This window comes from Conger conger, chromosome 4 (assembly GCF_963514075.1).
Source record: "Conger conger chromosome 4, fConCon1.1, whole genome shotgun sequence".
Taxonomy (NCBI): Eukaryota; Metazoa; Chordata; class Actinopteri; order Anguilliformes; family Congridae; genus Conger; species Conger conger.
Window position 1 is genome coordinate 14072367 of NC_083763.1, and position 17641 is coordinate 14090007.

General features: G+C 39.5%; 1 protein-coding gene and 1 pseudogene across 2 annotated transcripts; both read right to left on the reverse strand.

Annotated features, from left to right (window-relative positions):
- Positions 1–5813: 5813 nt before the first annotated feature.
- On the reverse strand, positions 5814–12176 carry LOC133126109 (zinc finger protein OZF-like; annotated as a pseudogene).
- Positions 12177–13276: 1100 nt separating this feature from the next.
- LOC133126112 (zinc finger protein OZF-like) lies at positions 13277–16673 on the reverse strand. 2 transcript variants are annotated; one of them, XR_009708499.1, is made up of 3 exons: positions 16507–16672; positions 15016–15594; positions 13277–13470 (listed from the first exon to the last, which is right to left on the reverse strand). XR_009708499.1 is itself a non-coding variant. In XM_061237956.1 (2 exons), the coding sequence occupies exon 2, from the start codon at positions 15446–15448 to the stop codon at positions 13910–13912; it is 1539 nt and encodes a 512-aa protein (XP_061093940.1). In that variant the 5' UTR covers positions 15449–15594; positions 16507–16673; the 3' UTR covers positions 13493–13909. The 2 variants fall into 2 exon arrangements, 1 of the variants encoding a protein (XP_061093940.1); XM_061237956.1 differs by lacking the exon at positions 13277–13470 and having other exon boundaries at positions 13493–15594; positions 16507–16673.
- Positions 16674–17641: the final 968 nt, after the last annotated feature.

Sequence of the window (17641 nt, forward strand, 5' to 3'; positions counted from 1 at the left end):
CCTGTGGTCATGATGTGGCGATGCCTCCGTGCAGTGGAGAGTGAGTGTGTAAGTTGGAGCCGCTGCTGCTGGTTCTGCTGGTCTCCTGGACTCTCCCCGTCTCTCCCTCTGGCCTCTCTGGCCCGCCTCAGTGACACCCAGGGAGGCAGGGATGAGAGAGAGGGAAGCCAGAACAGGCTGGAGGGACAGCGTGCCAGCGACCCGTGTCTGTACGTCTGCTCCAGGGCATTAGGAGTCTGCCCTCTCTCTGCCCCTCGTGCCTGGCTCTCCTCATGGATATGCTTGGCATCGCACCCCCGGGAGGTAAGGCTACGGACGGCACCGTCAAATGGCAGCTCTGCTACGACATGGCGGCCAAGACCTGGTGGATGGTGAGTAGGCAGGGGCTTCATGAGCTTCCCCGTGGTTTCCAACAGACTGCAATGGAGTGGGTTATTCTTGATGCTGGAGATGCTTGTCTTGTCAATAAGTTTTCTCGTGTTTTTTTGTTGAGTTATGATGACATGGTTTGTTGGAGGTTATGGTTATTTGCAGTTGCTCATAATTATTATTTGATTAATTATAACCATAAAGTGGGGTGAAATTAGCTCAGGCTGTAAGGGCAGTCGTCTGGCAGTCAGAGGGTTGTCGGTTTGATTCCCATCCTGGGTGTGTCGAAGTGTCCCTGAGCAAGACACCTAACCCCTAAATGCTCTTGACGAGCTGGTTGCATGGCAGCCAATCGCCGTTGGTGTGTGAATAAGTGAATGAGAAGCATCAATTGTACAGCGCTTTGGCACTATATTAATACCAACCATTTATCATAAAGGTTGTGTTTGAGATTCCTGGTTTCTCTCACTGTTCACCGCATTCTTTGGGAACTGTATTGTAACTTCAGTGTTATGTATGATTTTGCTTTTGTGTTTGGATTTGTGTTGCTTTTGTATTTGGATTGTGAATGAGCAAAACAGAAGTTGTCATTTCTGTGGTTTTGTAATGGAAACTACTGCAAAAGGATGAACAAGCTATTATTAATGATTGATACTTTTTTCTTGCCACTTTCTCCCCACTAGGCAGTTTTTAACATGCTATTTGGGACATCCGGTCTGGTGTCTGTCCCTGTTTTCGCCTTCTGTTACTTATGTAAAGCGTCTCTGTGACAGTCTTCTGTAAAAAGCACTTCACAAATAAAATTGAATTAAATTTAATTGTCGGAAATTGAAGAATGTAGAATAGCACTCAGACTTGTTGCTTTTGTATTCCATTATTCTGTGGTGTGAGAAAGTTTTCGCTTTAGTGTTGGTCTATGAGCATTTTTGACAGCAGCAGCTTTGGATAAAATAAGTGAGAAATACATTTGTGACAACTGAAAAGTCTCAGACAAGATCAGCTTTATTTTATTGGCAGAAAAAGAAGAACTTGTCACACCTGGCTAAGTGCGATATTGTACACTTGAGTGGAGGAGCAGGTGGCGTCTTATGAAACAAACTCTTCTGAATGAAAATTCCTAAAGACAAAAATAAAACTAATTGTAAATAACAAAATGTGGAGAGAAGAAGTTGACGTGCTAATTACAATTTTAATTACAATGGAAAAATCTTCAGCTGTACCGAACACCAAATTACGCCATGTTACTGCAAACATCCCCTTCCCACCTGGCTGCTCTGTTCGCCTATCCATGTTGGTCCTTCAGAGGAAAATATCCCTGTATATTTACAGCTCCTTAATGGTTGAGATGAGGCTAAATGAAGGGTTTGGGTGTATAAAACTAGTGATTAAAAAACTGTTGTGGAGTGTTTAGGAAATAAGGGGAAGTCTTGTGGAGGAAAACAAATCCAATATGGACTTGATGTGGAAGAGCATCCCGCTGAAGAAACAGCTCAGTTTTGAAGAAACTCGCTAGGTTTTGAAACAGCTGGTAGCTGGTTGACCAGTTCAGACCAGCTACATAGTCAAAATGGTTTGACCTGCTCATGTTTTGAAACCAGTAGCTGGTAACTTCAAGCGGGTCATAGCTAGATTTTACACCAGGGTAGGTATATGATGGGCTGTACCAGGGTCTAATGTAGGACACGTTTTCATTACTTATACATTACTTTGCATTGCCTGATCCAGTTTTGAATTGCTGAACTATATCTAGATCATGTCTGCCACTGAAAAAAGAATAGCACATAAAGTGAACATGCACACATTTGGGAGAGCAAGCAGTAGGCTACCATAATTTGGAAATGTTACTGGCTCTTAATTACTATGGAACTCGGTCTGGCATGTTTGCATTTTATTAATTATGCTGTTATGCGAATAACTTTCTGAAGACTTACGTACTCTGCTATGGTAATGATGTAATGGTGCGAAAAACTAAAAAACGGAAAATGAGCAGGAGTCCTGCGGGCAGAAACGCGTTGTAAATGAGAGGTGATAGTGCTCACTGAGTGTATATTTATTTTAAAAACACAAAGGGTAAGCTCCGCTTAACACAAAACACCTCGTTTCTTAAAAAAGATTGCTCCTCGCACACCTGCTTTAATCCATATTAATTTGAATCTCTGGAATTCACAGCTTCCAGCAGAAAATGAGCAGTACAGTAAAGTACTGTATATAGTAAAAACATTTGAATCATTAAAATGAAAACGTTAGTGATGAAGACGAATGCCTGTATGGGCCCCCATCCACAACCATATATCGGCTTCTTCTTTTCCCGCACCAAACATCTTTAAGGTTTGGACTGATCCTTTCTTGTCTTGGAATGGGCCCTATTTGCTCAGTTCCCCATTCCTGTGTATTTATTCATCTGTAATCGTTTTTTAGCATTAATTACAGAGTTGCCACCCTCCCTCTCTCTATCCCCTTAGCATTACCCATCCACGCTTTTGTTTAAAACATCAGATAATTGAAAACCGACCATTCGCTGCGGACTTTATTTCTCTATGATCTGAAGTTGCTTTCTTTTTTCCCTCTGTCGGCTGCCACCCACGTCATAACCTATTGAGAAAGGTTCATTCTTGTTTGGGAGATGTTTGAAGAGAAAACAAAGGGCCTTCAGAAGACTTTGGAAAGTGGAGAGTGAATAAGAAGTGACAGTGAAGGTACCTTTTTGTTCTTCGAGGATCAATATGAAAGGTGTGCCCTGAAAGTACAGTTAATGTTCTCTGTGGGTACATAGAGAAAATTTTGAAAGGTTAACTAAACAGTTGCAAATTAGTTAAATATTGCTGGCAAGAACTCCAGTTTTATGTTCCAATAGGTTATCGCCAAGCATTTGTACCTTTTTAGTCACTTTTCATACGAGAAATTACAAGCCAGTTTGTAATTTACCTGTCTGTCTGGAATCTCACTGGATATTAAAAGTGGGTAGCCAAACTACTGAAACTGTTATTTTAATGGAATGGAAAATAATCAAAATGTCTGTGGTTACATGCAGCACGTATTTCTTTTTTAGGTTTTTATTTAATCAATCCATCAAGTATTATAATTCAGTTTTATTCAATTGTTTATTGTTACATGGCTGCAGCAGGTGAATTCATGAACGGTAATCAGTTTAAATTTCTAATAAATTAATAATTGTATTATTTTTAAAGCATATATTTATCCTTAATTTAACTAGGAGGCCCATTTGTGACTGACAGCTATTGGTAGTGGCGGCACGGATGGTGCAGTGGGTAGCACTGCCGCCTCACAGCAAGGAGGTCCTGGGTTCGAATCCCTGTCGGCCGGGGCCTCTCTGTGTGGAGTTTGCATGTTCTCCCTGTGTTCGCGTGGGTTTCCTCCGGGTACCACAGTCCAAAGACATGCAGGTTAGGCTGATTGGAGTCTAAATTGCCCATAGGTATGAGCGTGTGAGTGAATGGTGTGTGTGCCCTGCGATGGACTGGCGACCTGTCCAGGGTGTATTCCTGCCTTTCACCCAATGTATGCGGGGATAGGCTCCAGCCCCCCTGTGACCCTGTTCAGGATAAGCGGGTTAGGATAATGAATGAATGAATGAATGAATGAATGAATGAATGAATGAAGGAATGAGCTATTGGTAGCCTCCAAGGTTTTTATCAGGAGAAAGTGTAAGCGCTTATCCATATCATTACAAAGTACAGACATGAATGGGTTAGTATTACAGCTGCCGACTGAAAAAACACTGCAGTGTTATGGAAAAATGTGGCTAGTTCTGAAGTTGTGGATTGATGTCGGCTGGCCAGCATTCCTGGGGAATTGGGGTTTGGCCTGGCGGCTACGTCTTCCAGTCATCCCGACAGCGTCGTCAGCAGACTCCCCCACATCTGCCGTGAGATCAGTGGCATACAGTGAGCTCAAAAGTGGCGTCGCCCCAAAACCTTCTTCAAAACGAAAACGTTCTCAACTCGTTTTAATTCGTTTCTCTGGAAATAAAAAAACTTCTCTCCATTGGAATTACATGGTAATGCATGTGGTGAAACTTATCTGGGAATATGTATATTTGTATATATATATATGGTGGGTGGTCTTTACTTTTTTAAATACGAAACAATCTATAGGTGCTGGAGCACCTGTTAAGATAGACGTGGTCATGAACACCAGTACACCGCGATATTTAAATAACAAAACAGTGCAGCCCCCCCACCCAGCTTACTACAAAACATATCTTTCGTTTTCTTTTTCTTTTATAATTCATGCAGGAATTTTTATTGCATCCCAGTTGTTGTTGTTGCTTGATTGAAATTGTGTTACAAGCCAAAAATATATTTCATTGATTTACAAAGCTGTACAGCAGATATGATAGCAGATATATCTGTGGCTGGTGAATAGTTATTCCAGGCTGGTGTGGGGGTTGTGGAAGAGGGTGGGAGGGTGATGTGGCAGCAGCAGTGAACCAGCAAATCTGTCCGATAAAAATATGTCCAGAGGTAAAAAGAGACTTGGGCCGTCTTTTACTATTTATATTTATTTCCATATCCAAGCGGCTGTTCAAAATGAATTCTAAAGGAGCACATTTGTCTCAATTGCATCACTGCAAATATTTCCGTTGTTAAAACGAAAGAAAATTGCACGTATTAAAGAATCAGGTATGACAGCCCAAAGCACTTGGTTGACTTTATTTCTCTATGATCTGAAGTTGCTTTCTTTTTTCCCTCTGTCGGCTGCCACCCACGTCATAACCTATTGAGAAAGGTTCATTCTTGTTTGGGAGATGTTTGAAGAGAAAACAAAGGGCCTTCAGAAGACTTTGGAAAGTGGAGAGTGAATAAGAAGTGACAGTGAAGGTACCTTTTAGTTCTTCGAGGATCAATATGAAAGGTGTGCCCTGAAAGTACAGTTAATGTTCTCTGTGGGTACATAGAGAAAATTTTGAAAGGTTAACTAAACAGTTGCAAATTAGTTAAATATTGCTGGCAAGAACTCCAGTTTTATGTTCCAATAGGTTATCGCCAAGCATTTGTACCTTTTTAGTCACTTTTCATACGAGAAATTACAAGCCAGTTTGTAATTTACATGTCTGTCTGGAATCTCACTGGATATTAAAAGTGGGTAGCCAAACTACTGAAACTCAATAAAAAACTGTTATTTTAATGGAATGGAAAATAATCAAAATGTCTGTGGTTACATGCAGCACGTATTTCTTTTTTAGGTTTTTATTTAATCAATCCATCAAGTATTATAATTCAGTTTTATTCAATTGTTTATTGTTACATGGCTGCAGCAGGTGCATTCATGAACGGTAATCAGTTTAAATTTCTAATAAATTAATAATTGTATTATTTTTAATACCAGCAAATCTGTCCGATAAAAATATGTCCAGAGGTAAAAAGAGACTTGGGCCATCTTTTACTATTTATATTTATTTCCATATCCAAGCGGCTGTTCAAAATGAATTCTAAAGGAGCACATTTGTCTCAATTGCATCACTGCAAATATTTCCGTTGTTAAAACGAAAGAAAATTGCACGTATTAAAGAATCAGGTATGACAGCCCAAAGCACTTGGTTGTACATGATAGAAATGCAATCCCAGCAGCAGTGAGCCAGCACAACTTTTCAGAGATGGCAATAGCACAGGTAAAAAGAGATTTGGGCTTTCTTATAGTTACCATGTTACCAGTTTGTTCATCATTGCCAAATTTGCAGTCTTTAAAATAGAAGAACGTGACATGTCTTGAAGAATAAAATATTACAGTTGACAAAACACAGTACAACCACTCCACTGTTCCAGAATGAGCAATCCAGTGAATTTTCATCCATTACCTCTGGGCAGGAAACAGTAAAAAGCAAGTGGCAGCTATTAATATTGCCATCAATATTGGTATGAACAGCATCAGCCAATGATGTGAGGGGAAAACAATGCAGACGATTCACTACAATATTATAAAGGTTTGCCACGAAAGACAGCAGGGCATAATTATATTTAATTACAATGCAATTTTTCCGAATGAAAACAGTATTGTTGTACGGAGTATTTATCAGTTCCTTAAAATGTCTTTGTGGCATCATTAATTTGCAAATATTATCTAGCATGACGAAGACTTCTGCAGAAAATCCTTCCCACTGAGGACATCTGAGGAGCTTTTCATGAATTCTCTGGTGGGGTACGAACAAAACACTTCCCACACCAAGTATACTTGTAGGGCTTTTCACCAGTACAAATTCTCCCATGGTTACTCAAATGAGATTTACTCCTAAAACACTTGTTACACTGATCACATTTTTAGGGCTTTTTACCTCTATGAATTCTCTGATGGCTGGTTAAATGAGATTTCCGAATAAAACACTTCCCACACTGCTCACATTTGTAAGGTTTTTCACCTGTATGAATTTTCTGGTGGACATTTAAATGACATTTATGACTAAAAGACTTCCCACACTGAGCACACATGTAGGGCCTTTCACCTGAATGAATTCGCTCATGGATATTTAAATAACATCTATGAGCAAAACCCTTCCCACACTGCTCACACTTGTAGGGCTTTTCATCTGTATGACTTTTCTGGTGAGTACTTAAATCAGCTTTCTGAAGAAAACACTTCCCACACTGAGGGCATGTGTAGGGGTTTTTACCTGTATGAAATCTCAGGTGGTAAATTAATTGAGATTTCCATGAAAAATGCATCTCACACTGAGTACATGCGTATGGCCGTTCACCTGTATGAATTCTCTGGTGGTCATTTAAATGCCATTTATGACGAAAAGACTTCCCACACCGAGCACACTGGTAGGGCTTTTCACCTGTATGAATTCGCTCATGGGCATTTAAATAACATTTGTGAGTAAAAAACTTCCCACACTGATCACATTTGTAGGGCGTTTCATCTGTATGAATTCGCTTGTGGATACGTAATCTAGATTTGTCAGCAAAACACATCTCACACTGAGAGCATTGGTGGGGCTTTTCATCTAGATGAATTTTCTGATGGGTTCTTAAGTGAGATTTCCGAAGAAAACGCTTCCCACACTCAATACATTTGTGGGGCCTTTCACCAGTATGAATTTTCTGGTGGGTTCTTAAATAAGCTTTCCGAAGAAAAGACTTTCCACACTGAGTACACATGTAGGGCTTTTCTTCTGTATGATATTGGAGGTGTTTCTGTAAAGTAGATGCTTTAACAAAATGTTTCCCACACGGAGAGCAGTGGTAGGGTCTTTCACCTGTATGGAGTCCTTCAACTTGGCTTACATTTGATGGTGTATTAAGGCAACTCACAGACTGGATGGAATGGTACCGCTTTTTCCCTGGTGTTTTGCCAATTGGATTTGGCTCTCCTGTAAATGGTTCTGCCTGTGCTCCATTACGCATAGTATTAATGAGATCACTAACCAATGTTTCACTGGGTTCAAGCTTCACTTCAGATTTAAGATCAACACATTTAATATCTTGCAAGACACTGGTGGGTTCGGCCTTAACGTAGGCTCCATCATCAGTCTCAGTTTTGATTTTGTCAGGGTGAAGTTGGCTTACATATGCCCGCTCTACAAAGTCTAGATTCTCTATCTTAATAAGATCCCCAGTGTTGGTGGGGCCCAGATCAGTTTCTGTTTTTATCAGAACTGTGTCTAAGTGGTGTACATCATTGACCCCGCTGTGTGCTGTAGCACACTCTGGCTCCAGTGTGTTGAGTCCTGATGTAGTACACTTTGTCTCTGACTCTGCCATGTGGACAGCCTCCAGTCCACTGAGTCCCTCTTCTTTCAGTCTGATCCCATGCTGCTCAATGAGCTCTGGTAGGGTCGTCTCAGTGTCTCGTCTCAGACTCCGGCCTGCATCATACCGCTGCTCAAAGGTGTGCAGAACTGTAGCTCCTGGAGGGAATACGTAGAAGGGATTTAGCCTTACACTAGTGGCGTCAGCGGATAAAGTAGCAGTAGCTAAATCGTAATAATTTCTTTCCATACTTGATGGCTTACTACATCAGCGCCACTGGATGTATAACTTCCAAACTTCGAAGACTAGTAGATATTTTGGTTAAGAATAGCCAGAAAGAAAATTAAGTGAAATAGATAGTTTATTAAAAAATTACACAATGCCAATGTTAGGTTGGACCAGAAAATAACAAAAGAAAGTAAGAAAATGTTGCATATTGAGCCACGTTTCAAGTAGTTGGTAAGGTGGAAAGTTTCAGATCAAAATGAAGCTTTGTATACTTTAAAAAGGTATAACGGGCTGACTCATGTACAAAACATTTTGTGGTTACCGCTATGTTAGCATCATTTCAAAGAGAAGTTTAATTCACTGCTGTGTCTTGGCATGTTTTGATCATTTCCAAAGAACCTTAATTCACAATAAAACATACTTTGATGGCTTCCTACATGCGTGCCACGGTGCATAGAATCCAAGCATGAAATACTACTAAATGTCCTGGGTAAGAACAGCCACAAGCAAAGTCAAATAGATAATTTAGATATATACAATGCCAAAGTGGGTATGGGCAGAAAAAGTGTTTGATATTCAACCAAGTAGGTAAGGTATAAAGTTTCCAAATCAAAATGAAACTTGCTCAGTGCGTATGGAGTTAATGGATCTTGAAGTGGGTGTTCTGTTTGAAGTCATGTTCTTCAAAAGGTATATTTGGCCTACTTATTTACAAAAGGTGGTTCACCACATTTTAATCAGTTCAAACAAAACCTCGATTTACAGGAATCTTTCACCGGTATGGAGTCCTTCAACTTGGCTTACATTTGATGGTGTATTAAGGCAACTCACAGACTGGATGGAACGGTACCGCTTTTTCCCTGGTGTTTTGCCAATCGGATTTGGCTCTCCTGTAAATGGTTCTGCCTGTGCTCCATTACGCATAGTATTAATGAGATCACTAACCAATGTTTCACTGGGTTCAAGCTTCACTTCAGATTTATTTACAAAAGGTATGAGTTGACACTGCTTCACCACATTTTAATCAGTTCAAACAAAACCTCAATTTACAGGAACATTTACATAAGGATTTATTTTATAATTCATACAGGATTTTTTTATTGCATCTCAGTTGTTGTTGTTGCTTGATTGAAATTGTGTTACAAGCCAAAAATATATTTCATTGATTTACAAAGCTGTACAGCAGATATGATAGCAGATATATCTGTGGCTGGTGAATAGTTATTCCAGGCTGGTGTGGGGGTTGTGGAAGAGGGTGGGAGGGTGATGTGGCAGTAGCAGTGAACCAGCAAATCTGTCCGATAAAAATATGTCCAGAGGTAAAAAGAGAATAAAAGAGACTTGGGCCGTCTTTTACTATTTATATTTATTTCCATATCCAAGCGGCTGTTCAAAATGAATTCTAAAGGAGCACATTTGCATCACTGCAAATATCTCCGTTGTTAAAACGAAAGAAAATTGCACGTATTAAAGAATCAGGTATGACAGCCCAAAGCACTTAGTTGTACATGATAGAAATGTAATCCCAGCAGCAGTGAGCCAGCACAACTTTTCAGAGATGGCAAAAGAACAGGTAAAAAGAGATTTGGGCTTTCTTATAGTTACCATGGTTTGTTCATCATTGCCAAATTTGCAGTCTTTAAAATAGAAGAACGTGACATATATTGAAGAATAAAATATTACAGTGCAAAACAAGTGGTCCATACATAATAAAAATATAATGAGTATTCTCCACTCAGCGAGCTGCACAAAACGCAGTACAACCACTCCACTGTTCCAGAATGAGCAATCCAGTGAATTTTCATCCATTACCTCTGGGCAGGAAACAGTAAAAAGCATGCAGGAACATTTACATAAGGAACAGAAATCATGTGGCTAAACAGTATTTTGCATTTGTGCATTTAGTTAAAGCATTTTCACATTGATAGAAAATCACTGTTTAATTGAAGATGAATAATAAACATACTACATTTAAAAATTAAAACCATACATTTCACCAGCCATTTTCTAAACAACTTACCTACTGAAGAAATATTTGTAATTTATTAACTTTTTTCAAACATGCATTTTAATGGATTTCTGATATGACATACGTTTCTGTAAATTGAGGTCCTGTTCAAACGTATCAAAACAAGCAAATGCATTACAGTATTAAATAAATGTTTTGGACATCTGTAGGCCTATTATACAGTTTGAAGAACATGAAGTTTAATATAGATTGAAAACTATATACAAGTAGACCCATTTCACCTTTTGAAGTACACAAACTTTCACTTTGATAGGAAACGTTCCACCTTACCAATTACTTGGTTCAATATAACACTTTTTGGTCATTTTCTGAAGATTTTCTGTGTCAACCTGAAAACGTGTAGTCTTTTCCCTGCTATAATGCCAAAGGTATGATGCTCCAAAATCGACACAAACACCAATTTCTAGTCGCCAGTGACCACCACCAAAAAAATGATTGCCATCATAGTAAAACCAGTTCTGCATGAAAGTTGATGTCTAAATATGTTGCCAATGTTAATGGTTAGCAGGCTTGGCCAAATTGTGCTCTCTACACAAGTTATTTGGGAAAATATACAAATACCAATGTCGCTAGACGGGAGCGCAGTTAAACAGTGGTATATTTCTGCTGTTGGGTCAGTGCAGAATGCGCACTGTTCATGAGGTTATACCAGGGGTGCACAGCAAGGGCTGATCCACTTCAGGATTTTGTACGAAATTCTGCTCTTAATGATTTAATTAGCTAAATAATATCTCGATCAGACATTTGTATATGCACCAGTTACAGCCGCAGACTGATAGTATATCATAAAGATTTTACTGTACAGGATTAGCCCTGCAGGACCGGATCTGTGCACCCCTGGGTTATGTACACATAAACACCACCAGTTTTTCAAGATCATCCATGTTCTTCGTTTACGTTTGGCGTCGTTAATGTTATGTAAATCGAGGTCGTAAGTTGGACATTTAAACTGGGAAGTTCCAAAATTCAATTCCGAATGGAACGCGGCTTTATACCTACCGGTCCTGATCCTAAAGGGCCACTTTTACTCTGGGCTGTCATGAATGTGGGCCCAGGCATGACAAAAATCTTTATTTCTGTCTGGAAATTATGAGCCCAGATGAATGTCATGATCAAACATTCGTGTGTTCTGTTATTCATTTGTGACAATTCAAATGTACCCGCAGTATACAAATCAAGACACTTCTCAGAATGAACAAATTAAATCAATAAGCTGTTTTTCCCGACGCAAAGTTACTATGGAAGCCTACTAAACTCCTTCATCGTTTCTTCAGCAAATCATAGCTATTGGTGAATATTTATAAACGTGGGCAACGGGAATTTACCAAACACATTGATTGGCTACAAAATTCTGAAGCGGTTTAAATAATTAAAACAGCTGTTAGCCTATACTTCTAAGACACTCCGGTACACGGCCGAGGTAACGTTTGTAAAAGTTTCCTTTTGGGAAGAATGGCCTCTGGCTTCATCCTAGCTAGGTCTCTTCCAAATGCTTGGTTATCTTACTTGCAGCTCCAATAAATTGCGATCTCGTCAACAGACGTGTAAATAGTAGACTAGTGTTAGGAGTGAAAGTAACTCATAGAAAGCTTCCCGATTTGAACAATATATATTAACATAATTACAATCTTACCCGTATTCATTCTTGTTTATTTACTTTCTTGGGTTGATGGGCCAATTCAATTAAAAAATTATCACGAGTACCTTAAACGTGATAAGTCGGCCTGAGGTGAACAAAACAAACGTAATCAACTCCTCTCCGTGTAACCTATTTGGTTATTTTCTTAATAGCAGGCTGGTTTTCTGAACATTTCACATGAAAGAGTTCACTCCACCTTAGAGTAGCTATGTTTTCCAAAATGAAAAGACCGACAAGCTGGCCATGCTGCCTCGTGTTTTTTGGATGCGGTTCATTACCGCCACCTACTGGCCTGGAGTGTGGTCCTAAGTTTTATTTCAGTTGCCTCCGTAAACATTTAACGAATTAATTTATTCAACCGTTTCCAAATTACATATTTATTACCAATACATTTTTTACACGTTACATTGGGGAATAATTGTTTTTCAATGTGAAGACTGAACATTGGAAAACGAGAATACATAAATGAAACTCCATTGCGGCTAGGCTACATTTCACTAATCTACAGAAATATTTATGAACATGTGAGATCGATACAACTGACAATATCCTACAGTACAAGGTGTTCAGATCGGACACATCGGGATTCTGGGATTACAGTAAATAGTTATGTTCGTATCGATTTTTACTTTGATCCAATGTTGCTGGTTTAATAATTCTTGTAGGAAACCACTTATGGGGCCTAGTTAGAGCCAACTGATCAGCCCTGTGAAGAATTTTAATATTTGCTTGTGAACCTAACTCACATCCCAAAATATCCTCACATTTCACGGCTTCCAACGTCGTATTCCTCTCCCTTTCATTCTTACTCCAGCATATTAGCACAGGCAGTGGCGTAACTAAGACCCATCGGGCCCCGGTGCATATTATACTCCCCTTCAATAACACTACCCACGCGCACCAACCATTCAGAACCACAGACAGTAGACAAAGCACAGGGATAAGTGCTAGCCAGTCCTCCGAACAGATAGCAATAATGTTACTAACGGAGAGTAGACATCTCAATATTATATTACTCTTTCTGACTAATAATGCCGTATCGGCAAAAAGCAAAACAAATGTTTTACACAAAAAATTGGAGAATGTGCAAATAAATATAGTTTTAAGAAATAACCACACTGGGCTTTCAGGACCACACTGGCATGTCGGAGGCGAGGAAACCTGACATTCATTCCACTGGCTCGGTGCAGGCGGTAGCGATGTAACCTAATCTGTAGATATTGTAGTCATGAATATGTTACTACAAAACGTATCCTTTGTTTTCTTTTTCTTTTTTAATTCATACAATAATTTGTATTGTCTTTGTGGTCGCTGTTGCTTGATTAAAATTGTGTTACAATCCAAACATATATTTAATTGATCTACAAAGCTGTACACCAGAGATCAGAAATATCTGTGGCTGGCGAGCTGTTTTTCCAGGCTGGTGTGGCGGTTGTGGAAGAGGAGGGTGGGAGGGTGATGTGGCAGTAGCAGTGAACCAGCACATCTGTCCAGAGCTGGCAATGAAACGGAAGTAAACCGTTTTTTACTTATATTTATTTCCATATCCAAGTGACTGTTCAAAATTCATTCTGAAGGAACACAATTGTTAATTACATCACAGCAAATATCTCCGTTGTTAAAACAAAAGAAAATTGCATGTATTAAAAAATCAGGTATGACAGTCCAAAGCACTTGGTTGTACATGATAGAAATGCAATCCCATCAGTGAGCCAGCAGAACTTTGCAGAGTTGGCAATAAAACAGGTAAAAAGAGATTTGGGCTTTCTTTTAGTTACCATGTTACCAGTTTTTATTTTTATTATTATTATTTTTTATCATTGCCAAATTTAGCAGTCTTTAAAATAGATGAAAATAATATCATCGGGACTTTGCATGAATTCTCTGGTGGATACTTGATTTATGAAGAAAACACTTCCGGCACTGGTCATATTTTTAGGGCTTTTCACCTGTATGAATTCTCTGATGGTTGCTTAAATTAGATTTCCGAAGAAAACACTTCTCACACCGAGTACATTTGTAGGGTTTTTCACCTGTATGAATTTTCTGATGGCTGCTTAAATGAGATTTATGAACAAAACACTTCCCACATTGAGTACATTTATATGGCTTTTCACCAGTATGAATCATCAGGTGGGAATTTAATTGGAATTTCCTCATAAAACATTGCTCACACTGATCACATTTGTATGGCTTTTCACCTGTATGAATCATTTCATGCTTTTTTAAAGATTTTTTCTGAAGAAAACACTTCCCACAGAGAGTACATGTGTAGGGCTTGTCACCTGTATGAATCATCAGGTGGACATTTAATTGGAATTTCCTCAGAAAACATTGCTCACACTGATCACATTTGTATGGCTTTTCACCTGTATGAATCCGCTCATGCTTTTTTAAAGATGTTTTCTGAAGAAAACACTTCCCACATTGAGTACATTTGTAGGGCTTTTCACCTGTATGAGTCATCAGGTGGACATTTAATTGGAATTTCTTCAGAAAACATTGCTCACACTGATCACATTTGTATGGCTTTTCACCTGTATGAATCATCTCATGCTTTTTTAAAGATGTTTTCTGAAGAAAACACTTCCCACAGAGAGTACATTTGTAGGGCTTGTCACCTTCATGGATTCTCTGGTGGACACTAAAATAATATTTATCAACAAAACACTTCCCACACTGCATACATGTGTAGGGCTTTTCACCTGTATGGGTTCTCTGGTGGGTAATTAAATAAGACTTGTTCACAAAACCCTTGTCACACTGATCACATTTGTAGGGCTTTTCACCTGTATGAAATAACTGGTGGGAATCCAATTGACATTTCCTAAGAAAACACTTGTCACATTGAGTACATCTGAAGGGCTTTTTACCTGTATGAATTCTCTGATGCTTATACAAATAGGTTTTCTTATGAAAACACTTCATACACTCAGTACACTTGTAGGGTTTTTCAACTGAATGAATTCTCAGGTGTTCATGTAAAAGTGATGCCGTTAAAAAATACTTCTCACACAAAGAGCATTGATGGGAGTTTTTACCTGTACCGTTTCTCGATTTTTTGCCGATTGGATTCGGCTCTCCTGCACGCTGCCATGGTTCAGTCTGGCCTTTTTGATCAACACCAGCTCCCTCCAGCACAGTATTCATGAGATCACCCACTAAAATTTCACTGGATTCAAACATCACTTCATCAGATTTAATGACAAAACATTTAACGTCTGGCGAGACATGGATGTGTTCAGCCTCAGCATAGCCTCCATCATCGGTCTCGGTTTTGATTTGGTCGGGATGCAGATGGGTTATATTTTCCGTCGTTGTTGAGTCTAGGCTCTCAGTTTTAAAATCAGTCTCTGTTTTTATCTGTACTGTGTCTATGTGGTGTACATCTTTGACCCCGCTGTGTGCTGTAACACACTCTGGCACCAGTGTGTTGAGTCCGGGTGTAGTACACTTTGCCTCAGACTCTGCCATGTGGATTCCAGACCACTGAGTTCCTCTTCTTTCAGTCTGAACCTGTGCTGCTCAGTGAGGCCTGGTAGGGTCGTCTCAGAGTCGCATCTCAGACGGACACCCGCCTGCATCATACCGCTGCTCAAAGCTGTGCAGATGTGCAGCACCTGGAGGGAATGGGTAAAAGGGATTTAGGGATTTACTTTTTAGTTCATTCAATTTGACTGAGAACGATTTTACCAAGTACGGTATATGCTTTCCAAGGGTGTATGGCCTGCACTTCTGTAATATTAGAAGTGCAACTGAGACTTGAGCATAAACGCAAGAATGTTTTCTTCAGCACAGTTTTGCGCACTCATCCATAATGTTACAGGCACTTTAGTCTCAATTGTCGTTTTGCTCTAGATTTTGGAAGTTTTTACAAAATGTATTCACATGGCTAAAGCAAATTCTAACCATGTTCACTTGGATTAGGCGAATGAGTCAGAAGAGGAGGATATATCTCTGGGACACATACGAACACGACGAAGATAAACACATTACTGCTTGTAACATTTACATTCTTTACGTTCTTTATTTTTCGCATTGGCCGTAATATACAAAAGTTATGTTTGGCTAATAATGCTAGCCATTTTTGTTTTGTGGCGTAAGTAGGGTGAAACAAAGATTACAGAAAACATACAAGAGCTGGATATTTACAAATGTGAGCTAGCCAACAGAACAGGAATTTAGATAACGCATTAATTTCCATAGCCTAGCTAGGTGGCTATTCCACAAAATGCGAAAAGAAAGCACGGTTCTCAGTTGGTTAAAACAACTGTTAGTCTATACTTTAACACTATTTACGGTAAAGAAATGGTCATAGGCTACGTTTAAAGGGTTCTTACTAGTGAACGGGCGATCAATGGCTTCATTTACGGCCGATAGCCAACACAAGATTAGCCAAACGTTACTTGCAGGAGAAATTCAATGGAATCTTCAAAAACAGATCTTGTACAAACAGTAGTGTTAGTAGTGAAAGTAAGCTTTCCGCTAAAAAAAAACCATCGAAATTAATTTAAATTAAATTAAAATCTTACCCGTATTCACACTGATTGATTTGCTTTCTTGGGTTGACAAGCTATAAATGATCCCAAGTGCGTTTTAAACAGTCAAGTATACTGGTGAGTCGTTCTTCGGTAAACTGAACGGAAGCACCGGCATGAAGCAGCTAAAAGGCTATACCAACAACGGTCACCCTGGGGACGCTGATTTCTGCGTTAAATAAAATCTCTTCTTCGTTTTTTTATTGGTGTATTCACGCTGTTTGCTGCATTATCGCCACCTACTGGCTTGGAGTGTGGTCCTAAGAAAATTCCTTACCTACTGTATGTACAACAAAAAAATGTCACTCTGAATTGCAATAATCCTTGTAAGAACCCATTGGATTTTAAATGAAACAATCGATGTGACGTTAAAGTTCTGTCTGTCGCTTTTAATTATTTACAGTCATTTCGGCTGATCCGTGCTGGATTTACAGCCCTTTGTCCCCTATGTCCCCCAGTTTCAGAGCGCTATAGCAACAGGGACAAATGGCTGCAGATGTTTAGTAAGGTGTATTCAGTCCCTTTCTTTGTACACATATAAGTGAGCTTTCAGTATCTAGTCTTTTGATTGCCTTTGGAGTCTGTTATTGGCATCTGTCAACATGATGACCAGAGTTGTGCCATTGAAAGTTGACGGAAACAGATTGCTGGGAATGCATGGTGAAGATTCAACCCATTTGAATTGCTGTAACAGATTTCTTACTACACTTCTGTGATATCCATCTGACCTTTACACTTTGCCAGCGGGGGGTTGGGCTTCCCCATATATACTACACTGCTCAAAAAAATTAAAGGAACACATAATTATTACAATGTAACTCCAAGTCAATCACACTTCTGGGATATCAACCTGTCCAATTAGGAAGCAACACTGATTGTTAATCAATTTCACCTGCTGTTGTGCAAATGGAACAGACAACAGGTGGAAATGAGAGGCAATTAGCAAGACAACCCCTATAAAGGAATGGTTCTGCAGGTGGTGGCCACAGACCATTTCCCTGTCCTCATCCTTTCTGGCAGATTTTTGGTCACTTTTGCATTTTGCCAGTGCCCTCACCACTAGAGGTAGCATGAGGCGGTGTCTGCAACCCACAGAAGTTGCTGAGGTAGTGCAGCTCATCCAGGATGG